Consider the following 13,588-nt stretch of genomic DNA (forward strand, 5'->3'; position numbering starts at 1 on the left):
AGAATTTGATGTCAACAACATGAAAGCATAGATCCATCCTGCCTTGTATCAATGGTTCAGGTTGGGGGTGGTGGTGTAATGGTGTGGGGGATACTTTCTCGGCACACTTTGGCCCCATTAGTTCCAATTGAGCATTGTGTCAACACCACAGCCTACCTGAGTATTGTTGCTGACCATGTCCCTCCCTTTATGACCAGGGTGTTCCCATCTTCTGATGGCTACTTCCAGCAAGATAACGCGCCATGTCATAAAGCGCAAATCATCTCAGACTGGTTTCTTGAACATGACTATGAGTTCACTGTACTCGAATGACCTCCACAGTCCCTAGAACTCAATATAATAAAGCACCTTTGAAGTGGTGGAGATTTGCATCATGGATGTGCAGCTGACAAATCTTCAGCAAATGTGTGATGATATCATGTCAATATGGACCAAAATCTCTGAGGAATATTTTTACTTCCTTGAATCTATGCCACGAAGGATTGAGGCAATTCTCAAAGCAAAATGGGGTCCAATCAAGTAATAGTAAGGTGTACCTATTAAAGTGGCCAATATATAATTTATTGTTTTACTTTTTTTATTAAAGATGTTACCCAGTACTGGGTTGCAACTGGATGGGCATCTGCTGCTTAAAACATATACTGGAATAGCAGTTCATTCCTCTGTGGCGACATATTCCTCATTAATATATATATTAAATTTAGAGCACTTCATGCTCTCCTCTGCTGAGCAGCTTTATGGAGATTCAATAGTCCAGCAGGACTTGGCACCTACCCACAGTGCCAAAGGTTCTGGTTTAAGGAATCCCTGTGCTTAATTGGTCAGCAAACTGACCCGATCTAAACCCTATAGAGAATCTATGGTGTATTGTGAAAAAGATGTGAGACACCAGATTCCACAATGCAAGCCTGCTCTCGTGAGGAAACGTAACCATTTTACGTTTTTTTTTTTTTTTTTCAGTTTAGTGGCTGATTTGTACGAATTCAGGTGTATGAAATTGTATGATTTTAAAAAGTAAGTGTGGCACACAAACATTATTGGGGGAACAAATCAAACTAAATTGTACAAATGAGATATGAATTCATATGAATTAGCCACTAATTCAAAAAGTTACGAATTGCTGTAAGACCGTGTTGACAATGCAGAAGCTGAAGGCCACTCTTACAGCAACCTGGGCTTCATAACACCACAGCAGTGCCACAGAACCACCTCTACTAAGCCATGTCACATTGCTGAAGTAATTCATTCAAAAGGGAACTCCGACAAGTATTGAGTGCTGTACATGTTCATACTTTTCAGTCCAACATTTCTGTGTTTAAATAATAATATTAATATTAAAAATGTATTGGTCTTAAGTAATATTCCAGTTATTTGAGATTCAGAATTTTGCGTTTTCGTTAGCTGAAAGCCATGTACTAAATAGAATTAAAAGAAAATAAATAAACAATTAAAGTATATTAGCCTGAGCATAACACGAATCTAAAATCTAAATCAAAATTTAACTTTATGTAGATGCACTTGTGTTTGTGCTTATCTGTACGCGACTCGGGAACTCTTATAGAAACAACCCAGTTTCCGGGGAAACATTTTAAGGTTGCACTTGTACTTCGCAGAGAAATACCTCAACATTTAAATGATTACTAAAAACAAGCTAAAGTTGCTACGACTTAGATAAAAATAAATGATTGTGTTGCTGTTAATACATATATGCCATCTGTTTATTCTACAGGGGGACAGGTACATTAACTACAGCTATGCGGGAATTGAATATCAGAGACTCAACGGGTTTCTGCTCTATTCACGCTGCTTTGAGCCATATTCAGGAGCGCTTCGAGTCGGAGGACACTCATGATAAACGCGCGAGCATCCTGGAAGACACCATAGAGCTGCTAACGGGCGCTCCTCTCGACTGGCTCTTCCCTGAAGTGAACGCCGACTTGAGAGGCCAGTATTTAAGGCTAGTGAACTCGTTTACATGCTACGCTGCCCTGCCAGTGTGCGAGACAGACAGCGGCACTTTACCTGCCCAGAGTTACGAGAGCATACCTGTCAAATCTCAGGCGGTCAGTGCCGTGCTACTTGCGTTGTCTGCGCAGATTGAGAAGTTCCTTGTGAAGCAAAACGGTGCGTCAATAAAGTCTCTAGTTCGTACACTTGCCCCCTCACTCTATATATTCGCCGTTACACACCTGCATAAGCATCCTTGGACTGATGGACCCTCAAGAAAAAAAGCATCAGAACTCTTGACAGCACTTCTGAGAATGACAGGCAGCGGGTCAGTGCAGGAATTGCTGTCTGGAAAGCCTGATGTAGCCAAGAAAGGAGTTTTCGGTCCAGTTCTTCACACACTGCAGTCAGAATTAACTCAGTAAGTATCACTTGCCTCAGCACGAAGACTCTGATAAACTACACTTCTTTAGGTTAGTTCCTTTTGTCTTTTTACTGTATTGAAAACTGCATATAGGCTTATGATTGAATCAAATTTTCATCTTCAGTGAACTGCTGGTGTACTCTAAAATCATGATAGGTATAAAAGTTATAACAAAAGATACTTTGGCCCAATCACAAATCTATTTTTGTACCTCTATCCCTTCCCCTTGGCCCTTGAAACAGAGTGTGAAGGGAAAAGATTTCAAAATGTAATCCTAAGAAATGGGACACCACTACATGTAGATTTAGATTATAGATAGCAAATTTTATCAGTTTTTATTTTACCGTTTTTTTTTTACTATGACGGCAAACCATAAATGCGGTTAAGAATGTATTAAAACATGTTTGTTTGTTGTAATAATTACAAAAATACTAATTTGTGCATCTCCTGACTTCCGTGTGCAGCCATGCTGCCGTTGTAGCTGGTGTGGTCCTGAAAAATCTCAGTTTAAAGAGCTATCTAGCCCTTCCCCTTATGGCCCATTCGGGGCCAGCGTCAATGCTTCCCGTTCACGTTGAATGGGTAATGTCAGGCGTTGCTGAACTGCATTGTGGATCCATCAGCGCCACTTTAGTGGCGTTGCTCACTGCAGAAGTTGCTGAAGTTTGCCCTGCGCGCTTGCGGTTTTTAAAGAAACTTCTTTGGTGCGTCAGTCTTTTCAATGCTATTATTCAAAAAGATAATGATTCGCAATCATCAAATAATTGCCACATACTGTTTTTTTATTTATTTATTTATTTATTTTTAACATTCTTCAGGTGATTTAAAAACACAAACGTTTTGGCACAATGCCTTCCTCAGTGTGTGATACAATCCTCTCACTCCATCCTTTTATCCCATAGACAATTACAATGCTTCATTAGTTAGATGGCCACTCTCATTTTCATTTTATTATTCCATGATTAACCACGAGGACTATTTACCTCCATATTTCCAACATTCCATTAGTTGTTGGGGTAAAGTTTGTTTTATGTTTGCACATTTGGACTTTCTCCATGTAACATTTTTTGAAAAACATTCTTTGCAAATTTTAAAGAAGGATATCATATTAGCACTGCAGCCAATGTCTACCACAGTACAACATTGTTCACCGTCAAGCAAATTGTGCTAATGTTGTTTTGATGTCATACTTGCTTGCATGCGATTTCCAACTGGATATTCAAAGTAGCGCGCTGAACAATATAGAGATCGACTCACGAGTTGTCACTGTTCAAAAATGAATGAATGTGAGAATGTAAAACCAACTTTGCCTCAATATGTTTATAGATTATAAGATTATAATAAACAGTGAGAATAATGTTTGTTATGTTAATATTCATTTAAAAAATACACATACAACTAAATAGTATTAATTATTAGCTCTTTTACTAGTAGTTTTCATCATGAGTTTAGTTAATTTCGCAATATTTGAGCCTCATTGCACAGACAATGTACAATAGCCCTATAAATAGTCAGAGTTTTCAATCAATGTTTCAGCATGTTATGTAGAAGGCCAGATTAAAATCAGATTAGCTCATTGTAAAAAATATTGTTTAGAATTTATGAAAATGGAATATACATTAATTAAATGTCTAAAAAAAAATTCAGTAAGCTCACAAATATTTCATTAATCATATTAAATTGTGTATCTCAACTATTCTCTTACGCCCAATTCACACGGGACTTCAGCATCAAAGCTTGACAGAGGGTGTGTCTGAAGTTGGGGCAGATGCAATCGTCATAGTAACATCAGCTAATGAAATTAGTCAGCAATCGGCTTCTGTCTGAGCTGATGTATTTGCATACAGCGATCTCATTGGCTGACGCTTAAAAAGTTAAGAAACTCCCAACTTCTGCTGCGAGCAACGCCACTGAAGCAGTGCCAACGGACCTACAATTCAGTTCGGCAATGCTTGACATCACCTGTTCAAAGTGAATAGGAAGCGTTAATGCTGTTGCTCCGTGTGAATGCACGGTTAGTGTAGTTTTAATTTTAAAAAACTACGATGGAAATGTATTGATCAAGTGTTTAAGGCCTGTTAATTTTCCTATTAGGTTTAAAAAGACTTGATTGGAGTACTTTTAAAATGGCTATTATTTCTTAGCTTGCAATGCGAAAACCCAGGAACATAATAATAATAATAATAATAATATATCATTAAACTTGTCCTTTATTCTGTTCAGGAAGAACTGGAAGCGTAACCAGGCAGTGAAGCACGTGTTCTCCACTACCCTTGTGCAGGTTGAACAACCCTGGTTGACTGATTATTTGGAGAACGTGTTTCCTCCATCTCTGCTGATTTCTGATGATTATCACATAGAAAACAAAATATTAGGTGTGCACTGCCTGCATCACATTGTGCTCAACGTGGTAAGTACATTTCCTTTAATACTGCACAATTCTATTTGCCAAAAATGTCTTACTTTAGAACAAAAATGTAACTGTAAATGCTGACGTATGATTTCCGTAAGGGTAATGTCTATCAAATGAAGTGACGACAAACATTGACTACGTTTACATGAACATCAGTATTCAGATTATTTGCTTTAATCTGAATTAGACAGTAATATAATTAAGCTGTTTACATGAGTTGCTTTTTGAATCTTCCTTTCATGATCCTGTTTTACATGCTACAGCACATAGATCAATTAACGTCATTGAACATCTATCCATGTTTCCTCCAGAGTTTCATGCAATTTTGACTTTAAATGCAGTTTCACTTTCATTCAGGAACATTACCTCGTGACAAACAGATATTAAATGAGTGTAAAAAATAAGGACTGGTGGAAGAGTGCTGTTTTGATGGAATTTGATACTGCATGTTGAATGAGAAAAAACCTCTACATTTTGTTATGGGAGTGTCTGTGGTCTGTTACTGACTCTGTATGTGCAAAGAATAGAGACAAACAGACCTGTGTGTATGGAATATTCTGTCGCAAAATGAGGCAAAAAGTCCTACACAACGGTAATAGTTTGATTAAGCAGTTCACATGTCGTAATTGAACTTCTGTTTAGTTTAATTATGACTCAACTAGTCAGATTAAGGTCATCAAAATCGCTGTTTACATGGTAGACTCTTAATCAGAGTATTGTCTTAATCGAATTATTGGGGCGTCCATGTAAACACACTCAATGTTTGATCTTCTTTCACAGCCTGCTGCTGATCTGAGGCAGTTTAATAGAGCCCAGGTGCTGTATCATACTCTGTTCAATCATTTATACACATCCGAGGCGGCGCTCGTACAGGTAACAATTTCACTTCAGTTTTACATACATCAGTTTTGATTTTTGGATTGTCTCACCTTGTTGCATATACTGTTCAGGTTGTGCTGCCCTGCCTTATAGACTTGCTACCCATTCTTGAGAAATCTTCAGCTCATGCAAGTTTTCCATGCATATCAAATCGCTTTGATGATCTGCTGTGCCACATTTTGACATACATGGAAATGGAGCACAAGCTAGACCTTCGTCAAGTGTATGCCAAAAATCTTGTCCTACTTATTGACAGGTGAGGTCTAAATCAATTTTAATCAGTAGTATTAAAGCTGAATTATACTTGTGCGACGAGTGATCGCTGTAACCCTTAGCACGTCCCTTGCACGTAGCCATGTATTTATACTTCTGCATTGTTTGTGTTGAAACGAATCTAAGCTCATTTCAAGTTTGAAATATAACTGCTGTGGTAGCCGAATTGAAACCATAAATAGTTAACTATATGCGACAAACAATGCATAATTTAATTTTAGTCAATGATTTTATTTATTATACACTGTTATACACTGTTTCCTTTCAATGGGTTAAAGTAAAAATAAAAAAAAGACATCCTAAATTTCTCACTTTCATGCTATTCAGAAGTCATGTGCAGCCACTGACAGGTTGAATGCCAAAGCATTTTAGACATGTATATAAAATAGCCTATGTAATATATTAACATCGTCAAATTAAAAAAGCAATCAGCAAATGAGAAATAAATGACTGTTTAAGGAATAAAAACAGACAATATCTCTAAAAATTAGATTAAAACCTGTAGATTATTTAAATAAGGCAAATGCGTTAAATAACTATTACTAATGGTGTACATACATTTTGCAGCAAGTTTAGAACAGTCATTTCGTCCTCTTGGAGTATGTAGTAAAGTTTTTCTGAGTCGTTTAGATTAATACAATTATTATTTTAATGTTTCTCTCACTTTCGCGACTGCATGTGCTGACAGTTGTGAAGCCAAGCGAAAGTAGGCTTAAGGTGATACAAAAATGCATACAAGCTTTAGAAAGTGAAAGCAAAAGTTGATTCCCGCACATATTAGAAGATCAAGAAACCCGGGCTGGACGAATATAGTCCCAAAAAGACGCACCTCTGTGGGTCTGCAGAGCATGTGTGACTGTCTGTGGGAGTGTTGACAGTTCTTGTGCACACAGAACGAAATGGGTAAACTACTTCCACTACTATCCACTACTTCGATCACGGATGTTTGGTTATTGGGTGAATCCAAAAAAGTAAATGATGTTAATTACAGTAAAAAAAAAAGTGTCACTATGCCTGGGCGGCCCGCCCAAGTAAAGTCTATGAGCCCTATCATACACAAGGCGCGAGACGTGTTTCCACGACGTGTTGCAATTTTCAGACCAACGCAACCTTAATATTCAGTTTTCTGCCATGTTGTTTGAATAGTAAATCTATTTGTGCCACTTTGTGGACTCATGGGTGTGTCGGTCTAGAAAATAGGTGTGTTTAGTCGTATTGTTGGCGCTTTGCTTTTTTGAGGAACTAAAAGATACTGATCAATAGACCAGCCGAAAGCAGGTGTAAAGTCCAGCGCAGATTAAAAATTGTAAAATGTCCTTAATTTTTAAGCCATTTCACATTTTAAGTTCTAATAATTGACTGACTCCAAGTTTATAGATCACATTAAAATAAAGAGTATTACGCAGGGTGCCCACAGGGTTGATAAATACATTATAAGAAAATTAAGGCCCTTAAAATGTATTAAAAAGTCTTAATGGTGTTTTTACGAGGTCTTAAATTTTGTTCAAGCGTTGTCCAAAGTGTTTGACTACAAAAAAAACACAAATATATTTATTTACCTCCTAATATTAACAAGGGTGTGCTCGATCCACGCGATTGGTTCAGACTGGGGCGCGTCCGACCAAGCTCCTCCGTGTGATGTGACGTCGTTTGTGACAAATGCGAGAAGGTGATGTGACGCTTTCCACATGTAGCGAAACTGATGGGAAAATGTAAGTTTGCATACTCCTGGTTGGAGAAAGATGAGTTTAAACAGTGGCTGAAGCCTGTCGCTAAAAACAACCACGTAGTTTAAAAACTATTATTTTACAACCACAAAGTAGCTTTGTTTCTTCCGAGTTTATCTGAGTTCTGTTGCATGGTTGTGCTCCATTGATTTATTTAACTACAACTGTTTACTAAAAACTGTTTAAGTTAAAGGTTTGATACCGATTAGAACTTGAAGTGGCGATGAGGTCTTAAAATATCCTGAGAAGGTCTTTTAAAAGTCTAAAAAAGGTATTGAAATTATCTTTTGGATTCCTGCATTTACCCCGATTACGTGTGAATTAATGCAGACATGACAGCACTGCTCAAGTCAGCATCTAGCAGCGGTGTGTGGAGCTCTCCCTAATGTTTTTCAGTTTTGTCCGAATTAATAATTGCTGATGTAGAGATGTGAGGCAGTTTGTTAATAATCTTTAACATCAGCATAAGATTGCTTTGTTCTTTTTGGTCTGTTTAATTATAAGCTATTTTGGTGACTATGAATTTCAAAACAAAACAAAAAAACACTTATAAAGCTATATAAAATATAAAACTAAAATGGTAACTAAAATTGTGTAATTATAATGGTTTTATTTTGTAAACTTAAAATTAAGAGTATTTATTTAAACAATAGCCATAATTTTATGATGTTTATGTTTTGTTTTAATTATTATTAGGTATTATTTTATTAAATATCAGGGCTGTCAATCTATGAAAATATCTAGTTAATTAGGTTATTAAGTGATGTGGCAACATAAAAATTGTATATTAAATTTGGCCAAGAAAATTCTAATTGTGGTAAACGTGATTAGTGTCACAGACATTAAAAAAGTGGCTTTGAAAAGAAATGATTTGAATTGAATTGCGGTTTAGATATATTAACACTTTTTTTACTTTCTCTGTAAATTCATACAGGTTTGAAATGACAGGAAGTTAAACGTGTTTCAAGAGACTTACTATTTTAAAGATTTTTGAATGGATAGAATTAAAAAAAGATTCAATAAGAAAATATATTTTTATTGGATAATATTGCACAATTGAACATTTGTGTGTTTTATGCATACATACCGAGCTGGCTAGATGTAATCAGTTACTGATTATAAATTACATTACAATAACTGTAGTCATGGCTGCACGGTGGCGCAGTGGGTAGCACAGTCTCTGGTTCAAGCGTCGGCTGGGTCAGTTGGCATGCGCTATAGGTGAATTAGGTTAGCTAAATTGTCCTTAGTGTATGTGTGTGAATGAGTGTGTATGGATGTTTCCCAGTGAAGGGTTGCAGCTGGAAGGACATCCGTTGTGTAAAACATATTCGGGATAAGTTGGCAGTTCATTCCGCCAGATTAATAAAGGGACTAAGCAGAAAAGAAAATGAATGAATGAATAATTGTAGTCATTATTGTAATATCTTTGATTTAAAAATGTAAACGTGTGTATATATACAGTATATCGTTGTAATCACATGTCTGATAATTTGATGTTTTGTCTCAAAGGATGGGTATATCAGTCATACGTCACCTGAAGAGGTTGGAGAGGGTGATTGTGGGATACATGGAGGTCTCAGATGCTCCAGAGGAGAAAGCAAGACTGAGTATCCTTGATGCACTTCAAAAGACTTTACAGATTGCTTGGCCACGGTAACTATGCACAGCTTTACACTATATCAGGGGTATATCGGTTCACTGTGTAACTCCCTTAGGGTCAAGGTTCGACACTGGGGATTTGTTGTGCTTTCCTGTTGTACCAAACCAGTGTTTCCAGTTTGTCTTGTCACAATCAACTCCAGAACAGAAAAGCTTCTTATGACATAAGAGTACCAAGTAAATAAAAATAATAAAAATCAATAAAATACAAGAGAAAAAACGTAATTGTGCATAGATTCAGCAATCTCTCAGAATTGTTTTTTAAAATGCTAGCACTGACAGAATGCCATCCATAACAACGGGTGCAGTCAGTGTTGCCAACTTAGCAATTTTGTTGCTAGATTATGCAACTTTTCATACTACCCTAGCAACTTTCTTTTTAAAAAAAGCACCTAACAACAGATTTAGCCATTTTTAACATTCGTTTGGCTACTTTTAGCAATTTTTAAACAGTGACTCAAAAGAGCAGTGGCTGCAGGCTTCACTCAGTAAAGTAAATTGCTAGCTCGGATTGTTTTTCAAACCTGTTAATTTACTGATATTTGTTTACATCTTTAATTGTTGGTAGTTTAGGCAGCAATACATTCCAATAGTGCTATAATTGTTGTCACTTACACAAATGTGTTCATTTCAAAAAAGTAAAAAAGAGTAAGTACACAAGCTGTGACTTTAAAAGAATGTTATTATCAGTGTTATATTTAAAAAAAAAAAAATTCTTATCAAAAAGTGTTTGTATTACTTTTACGAATAGCCAACTATATTTTTCATACAAATCTAATTGGACATTTCAAATAATGTTTTTGCTGAGATGGCCAGTCAATTTGCGAAAACATTAATTATTTTTTATAATACATAGTTTTGAGTTGTGATTACGCAATGACGTCATCTTGCAAAGTAATTATGCTTATATGTGCTTATGTGTGTGTGTGTGTGTGTATATATATGTATGTATATATATATATATATATATATATATATATATATATATATATATATATATATGTGTGTGTGTGTGTGTGTATACATACATACATATACACACACATATATATATATATATATATAAGCATAATTACTTTGCAAGATGACGTCATTGCGTAATCACAACTCAAAACTATGTATTATAAAAAATAATTAATGTTTTCGCAAATTGACTGGCCATCTCAGCAAAAAAAAAAAAAAAAAAGAATAATATATATATATATACACACACACACACACACACACACACACCAGTTCTGTCTGGTTCTCGAATGTGATTGCCTGATAGCCTTGATATATTTAAGTAATATCAGCACCCGTACAGCCTCGTTACCCTTTGTGTATTACTCCGCCCACATACAGCCAGCATAAAGCAGACACTACAGATCTTAAGTTAAAAAGATGCTTGCTCAACTGTTTAACTGTCAGCTTATGATTTCAATCTGGAAGAAAGTAGTTCCTCATACAAAAGGGTTTTTGAGACTCCATGTTTGATTTTGTTTTTATATACACAATTATGCCGTCAAACTGTTGTATAAACACAATATCACACGAGTAGCAGTGCGATATGGCTGTATATCGCACTGGTGGGGGCATTAAGGCAATGCACGCCTCCCACCAGTGCCGATATACAGCCATATCGCACTGCTACTCGTGTGATATTGCTCATATATATTAGGGCTGTCAAAATTAGCCCGTTAACGCACATGATTAATTTAAAATATTTAACGGGTTAAAAAAAAATAACGCAGTTGCAGTTTTTTTTTATTTCCTGTTGTAGCCGACGTGTGTTCAGGGACTGCGCATGCAATGAGGCGACCTAGGCGGCTGCCTTGGGCAGCAGAATCGTGAGCGAATCCCCCAGTATTCACTTTCATCAGCTACACTCACCCTCTCCCTCACGGCCCTAACTTTCATCCGCGACAGTTCAGCTTACTCCGGCCCTACGTGTGTTTAACGTGCAAAGGACGTGCTTTTAGAAGGAAAGTTTCAGTATAAAACAATTAATGTTGCATCTATCCTGCGTTTCCTTCAGAGTTTCATGCAATTTCGGGTGTTTCATTTTTAATCTTTCGACTTTTAACTGCAGTTCAGCAGTTCACTCTCATTCAGCAGATTTTCATTCAGGATATTTTAATGGAATTTGATACCGCATGGCGAACGGAAAGAAAAACTCCACATTTCAGGACTCAGCGTGATCCTTTAAGGTAATCAAAAATCGCTGCTTACATGGCTCGACTCTTAATCAGTATTATCTTAATCATAAAATCGGAGTATTGGGGGTGTCCATGTAAATGTACTGTAGTGAAAGTGGCAGATGAATTCGCTCGGTCAAAGTCAGCCCATTCTCTGCCTTTAAGCTGCTTCCATGAGCCCTCACATTTCATAAGTTTGACGTGTTTCCCCCCTACACGCAACTTTTGTAAAGCGTCTGCTTTACGTTGCTGTGTCAGAATCCTGGCTTGTTAAATACAGCCATACTTTAGAACGCTTATTTAAGCAAAGTTGATGAACGCGAACATGCCTGTTGATGAATCTGAAGGGATCCCTCGCTAACCGTGTCTGCTGTACTGCGCACGTTGTCTGTGTGTGTGCGCGCGTTGTCTGTGTGTGTATTCCACTAAAAATCCAACATGGAAATCATTTTTGTTATTGGCATTGATTGTTTTGAAATTCAAATAGCAATTAAATGCATGTTTTTATTTCTGAAATAAATACGGCGTTTCGTGATTAATCATGATTCATTACAAAATAAGTGTGATTAATTACATTCATTTTTCAATTAACCATAGTTAATCATTTGACAGCCCTAATATAGATGGATGGATGGATGGATAGATAGGTGTGTGTGTGTGTGTGTAAAGTTAACAAACACAATATTTGTTTTCATACTTGTTTTCCATGTATCTCTAGTATGGAGAAGAGGAGGGATTCACTAGCTCAGAGTCTTCTGAGGTTTCTGGTGGACGTCTCATCAGACTCGTCACCCACAGAGCTAAAAGAGCAGCTCATGACTAAAGCATCTCACTGTTTACTGCTGCTTGTGCACTGCTCAAAGGGGAAACTACAGGTGAGACCGTTGCTTCTTATTATCAATAGAATCTCATACTTGAAATGAGACAAATATTATTTTTGTGTTGTTCGAATCTCCTACCCTTTCATTATGTTTGTGGCTGTTTTTGCCCCATTGACTTCCATTAAAATGACATTTTTTGATTGCAAAGGCTTGACAACAAATAATCATGCATTCTCGATTGTTAGAGGTTTTCTCTGTTGGGAAGGGGTCAAAATAGTCATTTTTACTATTTATAATCAGTATCACATCAAATAGGTCTTGCAGAAATGTTTCTGGCTTTTATATGGAGTAAAATAACCAAATATAATCTGCGTGCAAAAGTACACTGACTATGTCTACTATGTTCTGAAAACCGAGGTGCTTATTTTGATTTTCTCAGACATATCATGGTAAGTGCGCAAAGGTCTCTCACACACACACACACACACACACACACACACACTATACTCCATTAATGTGCTAAGACAAAATATTTTTGCCACTGCAACTGATGATTAACATCAAAAATGACATGTACCTCTTCCTAACAGGGAAAACAACCAACAATCTAGAATAGATATTATTATTGTCATAGCTTTGCTATCAAAAAATGTCATCAAATTTGAATATAAAAAAATGTAGTAAATTTGCCCAGAGTGTATTATTGAGTTTTTGAAATATTTGAAAACCCATTTAACACTGAATAAAGCACATAATCAGTACCTGAGCGGATCTTTGTCAGAGTTAAAGCTGTTCTAAAATAGAAATGTCATGTCAGTGGATGGTTAAGACAACAAGTTTTTTTAAAATGGAAAATATTCCTTTCACCCCTAATGTGTTATTAGTACACTGAGGCAGAGGTTTCAAACTTAGTATTTTGAGGGCCACAGTCCAGCTGAATTTAGTTCTTAACCATCAACACACTTATCTGTAGGCGTCAAACAAGCCTGAAGGATTCAGTTAGCTTTATCAGGTGTGTTTAAATAGGGTTAAAGCTACGGCAGCATAGATATATACACTAGATATCGCATACGGACCCTGAGCAAGCGTCAGTAGTGCCGCCACATTTGCACAGTGCTCCAAGGACAAATGTCATTCAACCGCACTAGTCAAGACTAAAGATCTTAAGATGCTGGACTTTTGCACTGTGTAGTAACGAGCAAACAAAGAAAATAAAGCATAATAAAGGCAGAACATTTCATAGCTGAGATTTATTTTCTTTTTTA

At 36.6% G+C, this 13,588-nt stretch overlaps 2 protein-coding genes across 4 annotated transcripts in view; both read left to right on the forward strand.

The window, feature by feature from the left end:
* The window catches only part of grk5l (G protein-coupled receptor kinase 5 like), a 785,510-nt gene that overhangs the window by 737,164 nt on the left and 34,758 nt on the right, over positions 1–13,588 (forward strand). The window lies entirely within an intron of this gene.
* Positions 1–13,588, forward strand: part of tti2 (TELO2 interacting protein 2) — a 15,494-nt gene continuing 1,906 nt past the window's right edge. Inside the window, exons 1-7 of one of the 3 annotated variants that reach the window (XM_087265488.1) lie at positions 1–1,237; positions 1,730–2,368; positions 4,595–4,781; positions 5,565–5,657; positions 5,735–5,919; positions 9,176–9,319; positions 12,221–12,377. In XM_087265488.1, the coding sequence (XP_087121614.1) occupies positions 1,755–2,368; positions 4,595–4,781; positions 5,565–5,657; positions 5,735–5,919; positions 9,176–9,319; positions 12,221–12,377 (1,380 nt within the window). In that variant the 5' untranslated portion in view covers positions 1–1,237; positions 1,730–1,754. Of the gene's footprint in view, positions 1,238–1,559; positions 2,369–4,594; positions 4,782–5,564; positions 5,658–5,734; positions 5,920–9,175; positions 9,320–12,220; positions 12,378–13,588 lie in introns of those variants that run through there. The other 2 variants (XM_087265487.1, XM_087265486.1) reach the window with 2 other exon arrangements.

The sequence above is a fragment of the Danio rerio genome, chromosome 8 (genome assembly GCF_052040795.2).
Source record: "Danio rerio strain M-AB ecotype USA chromosome 8, GRCz13ab, whole genome shotgun sequence".
Lineage (NCBI taxonomy): Eukaryota > Metazoa > Chordata > Actinopteri > Cypriniformes > Danionidae > Danio > Danio rerio.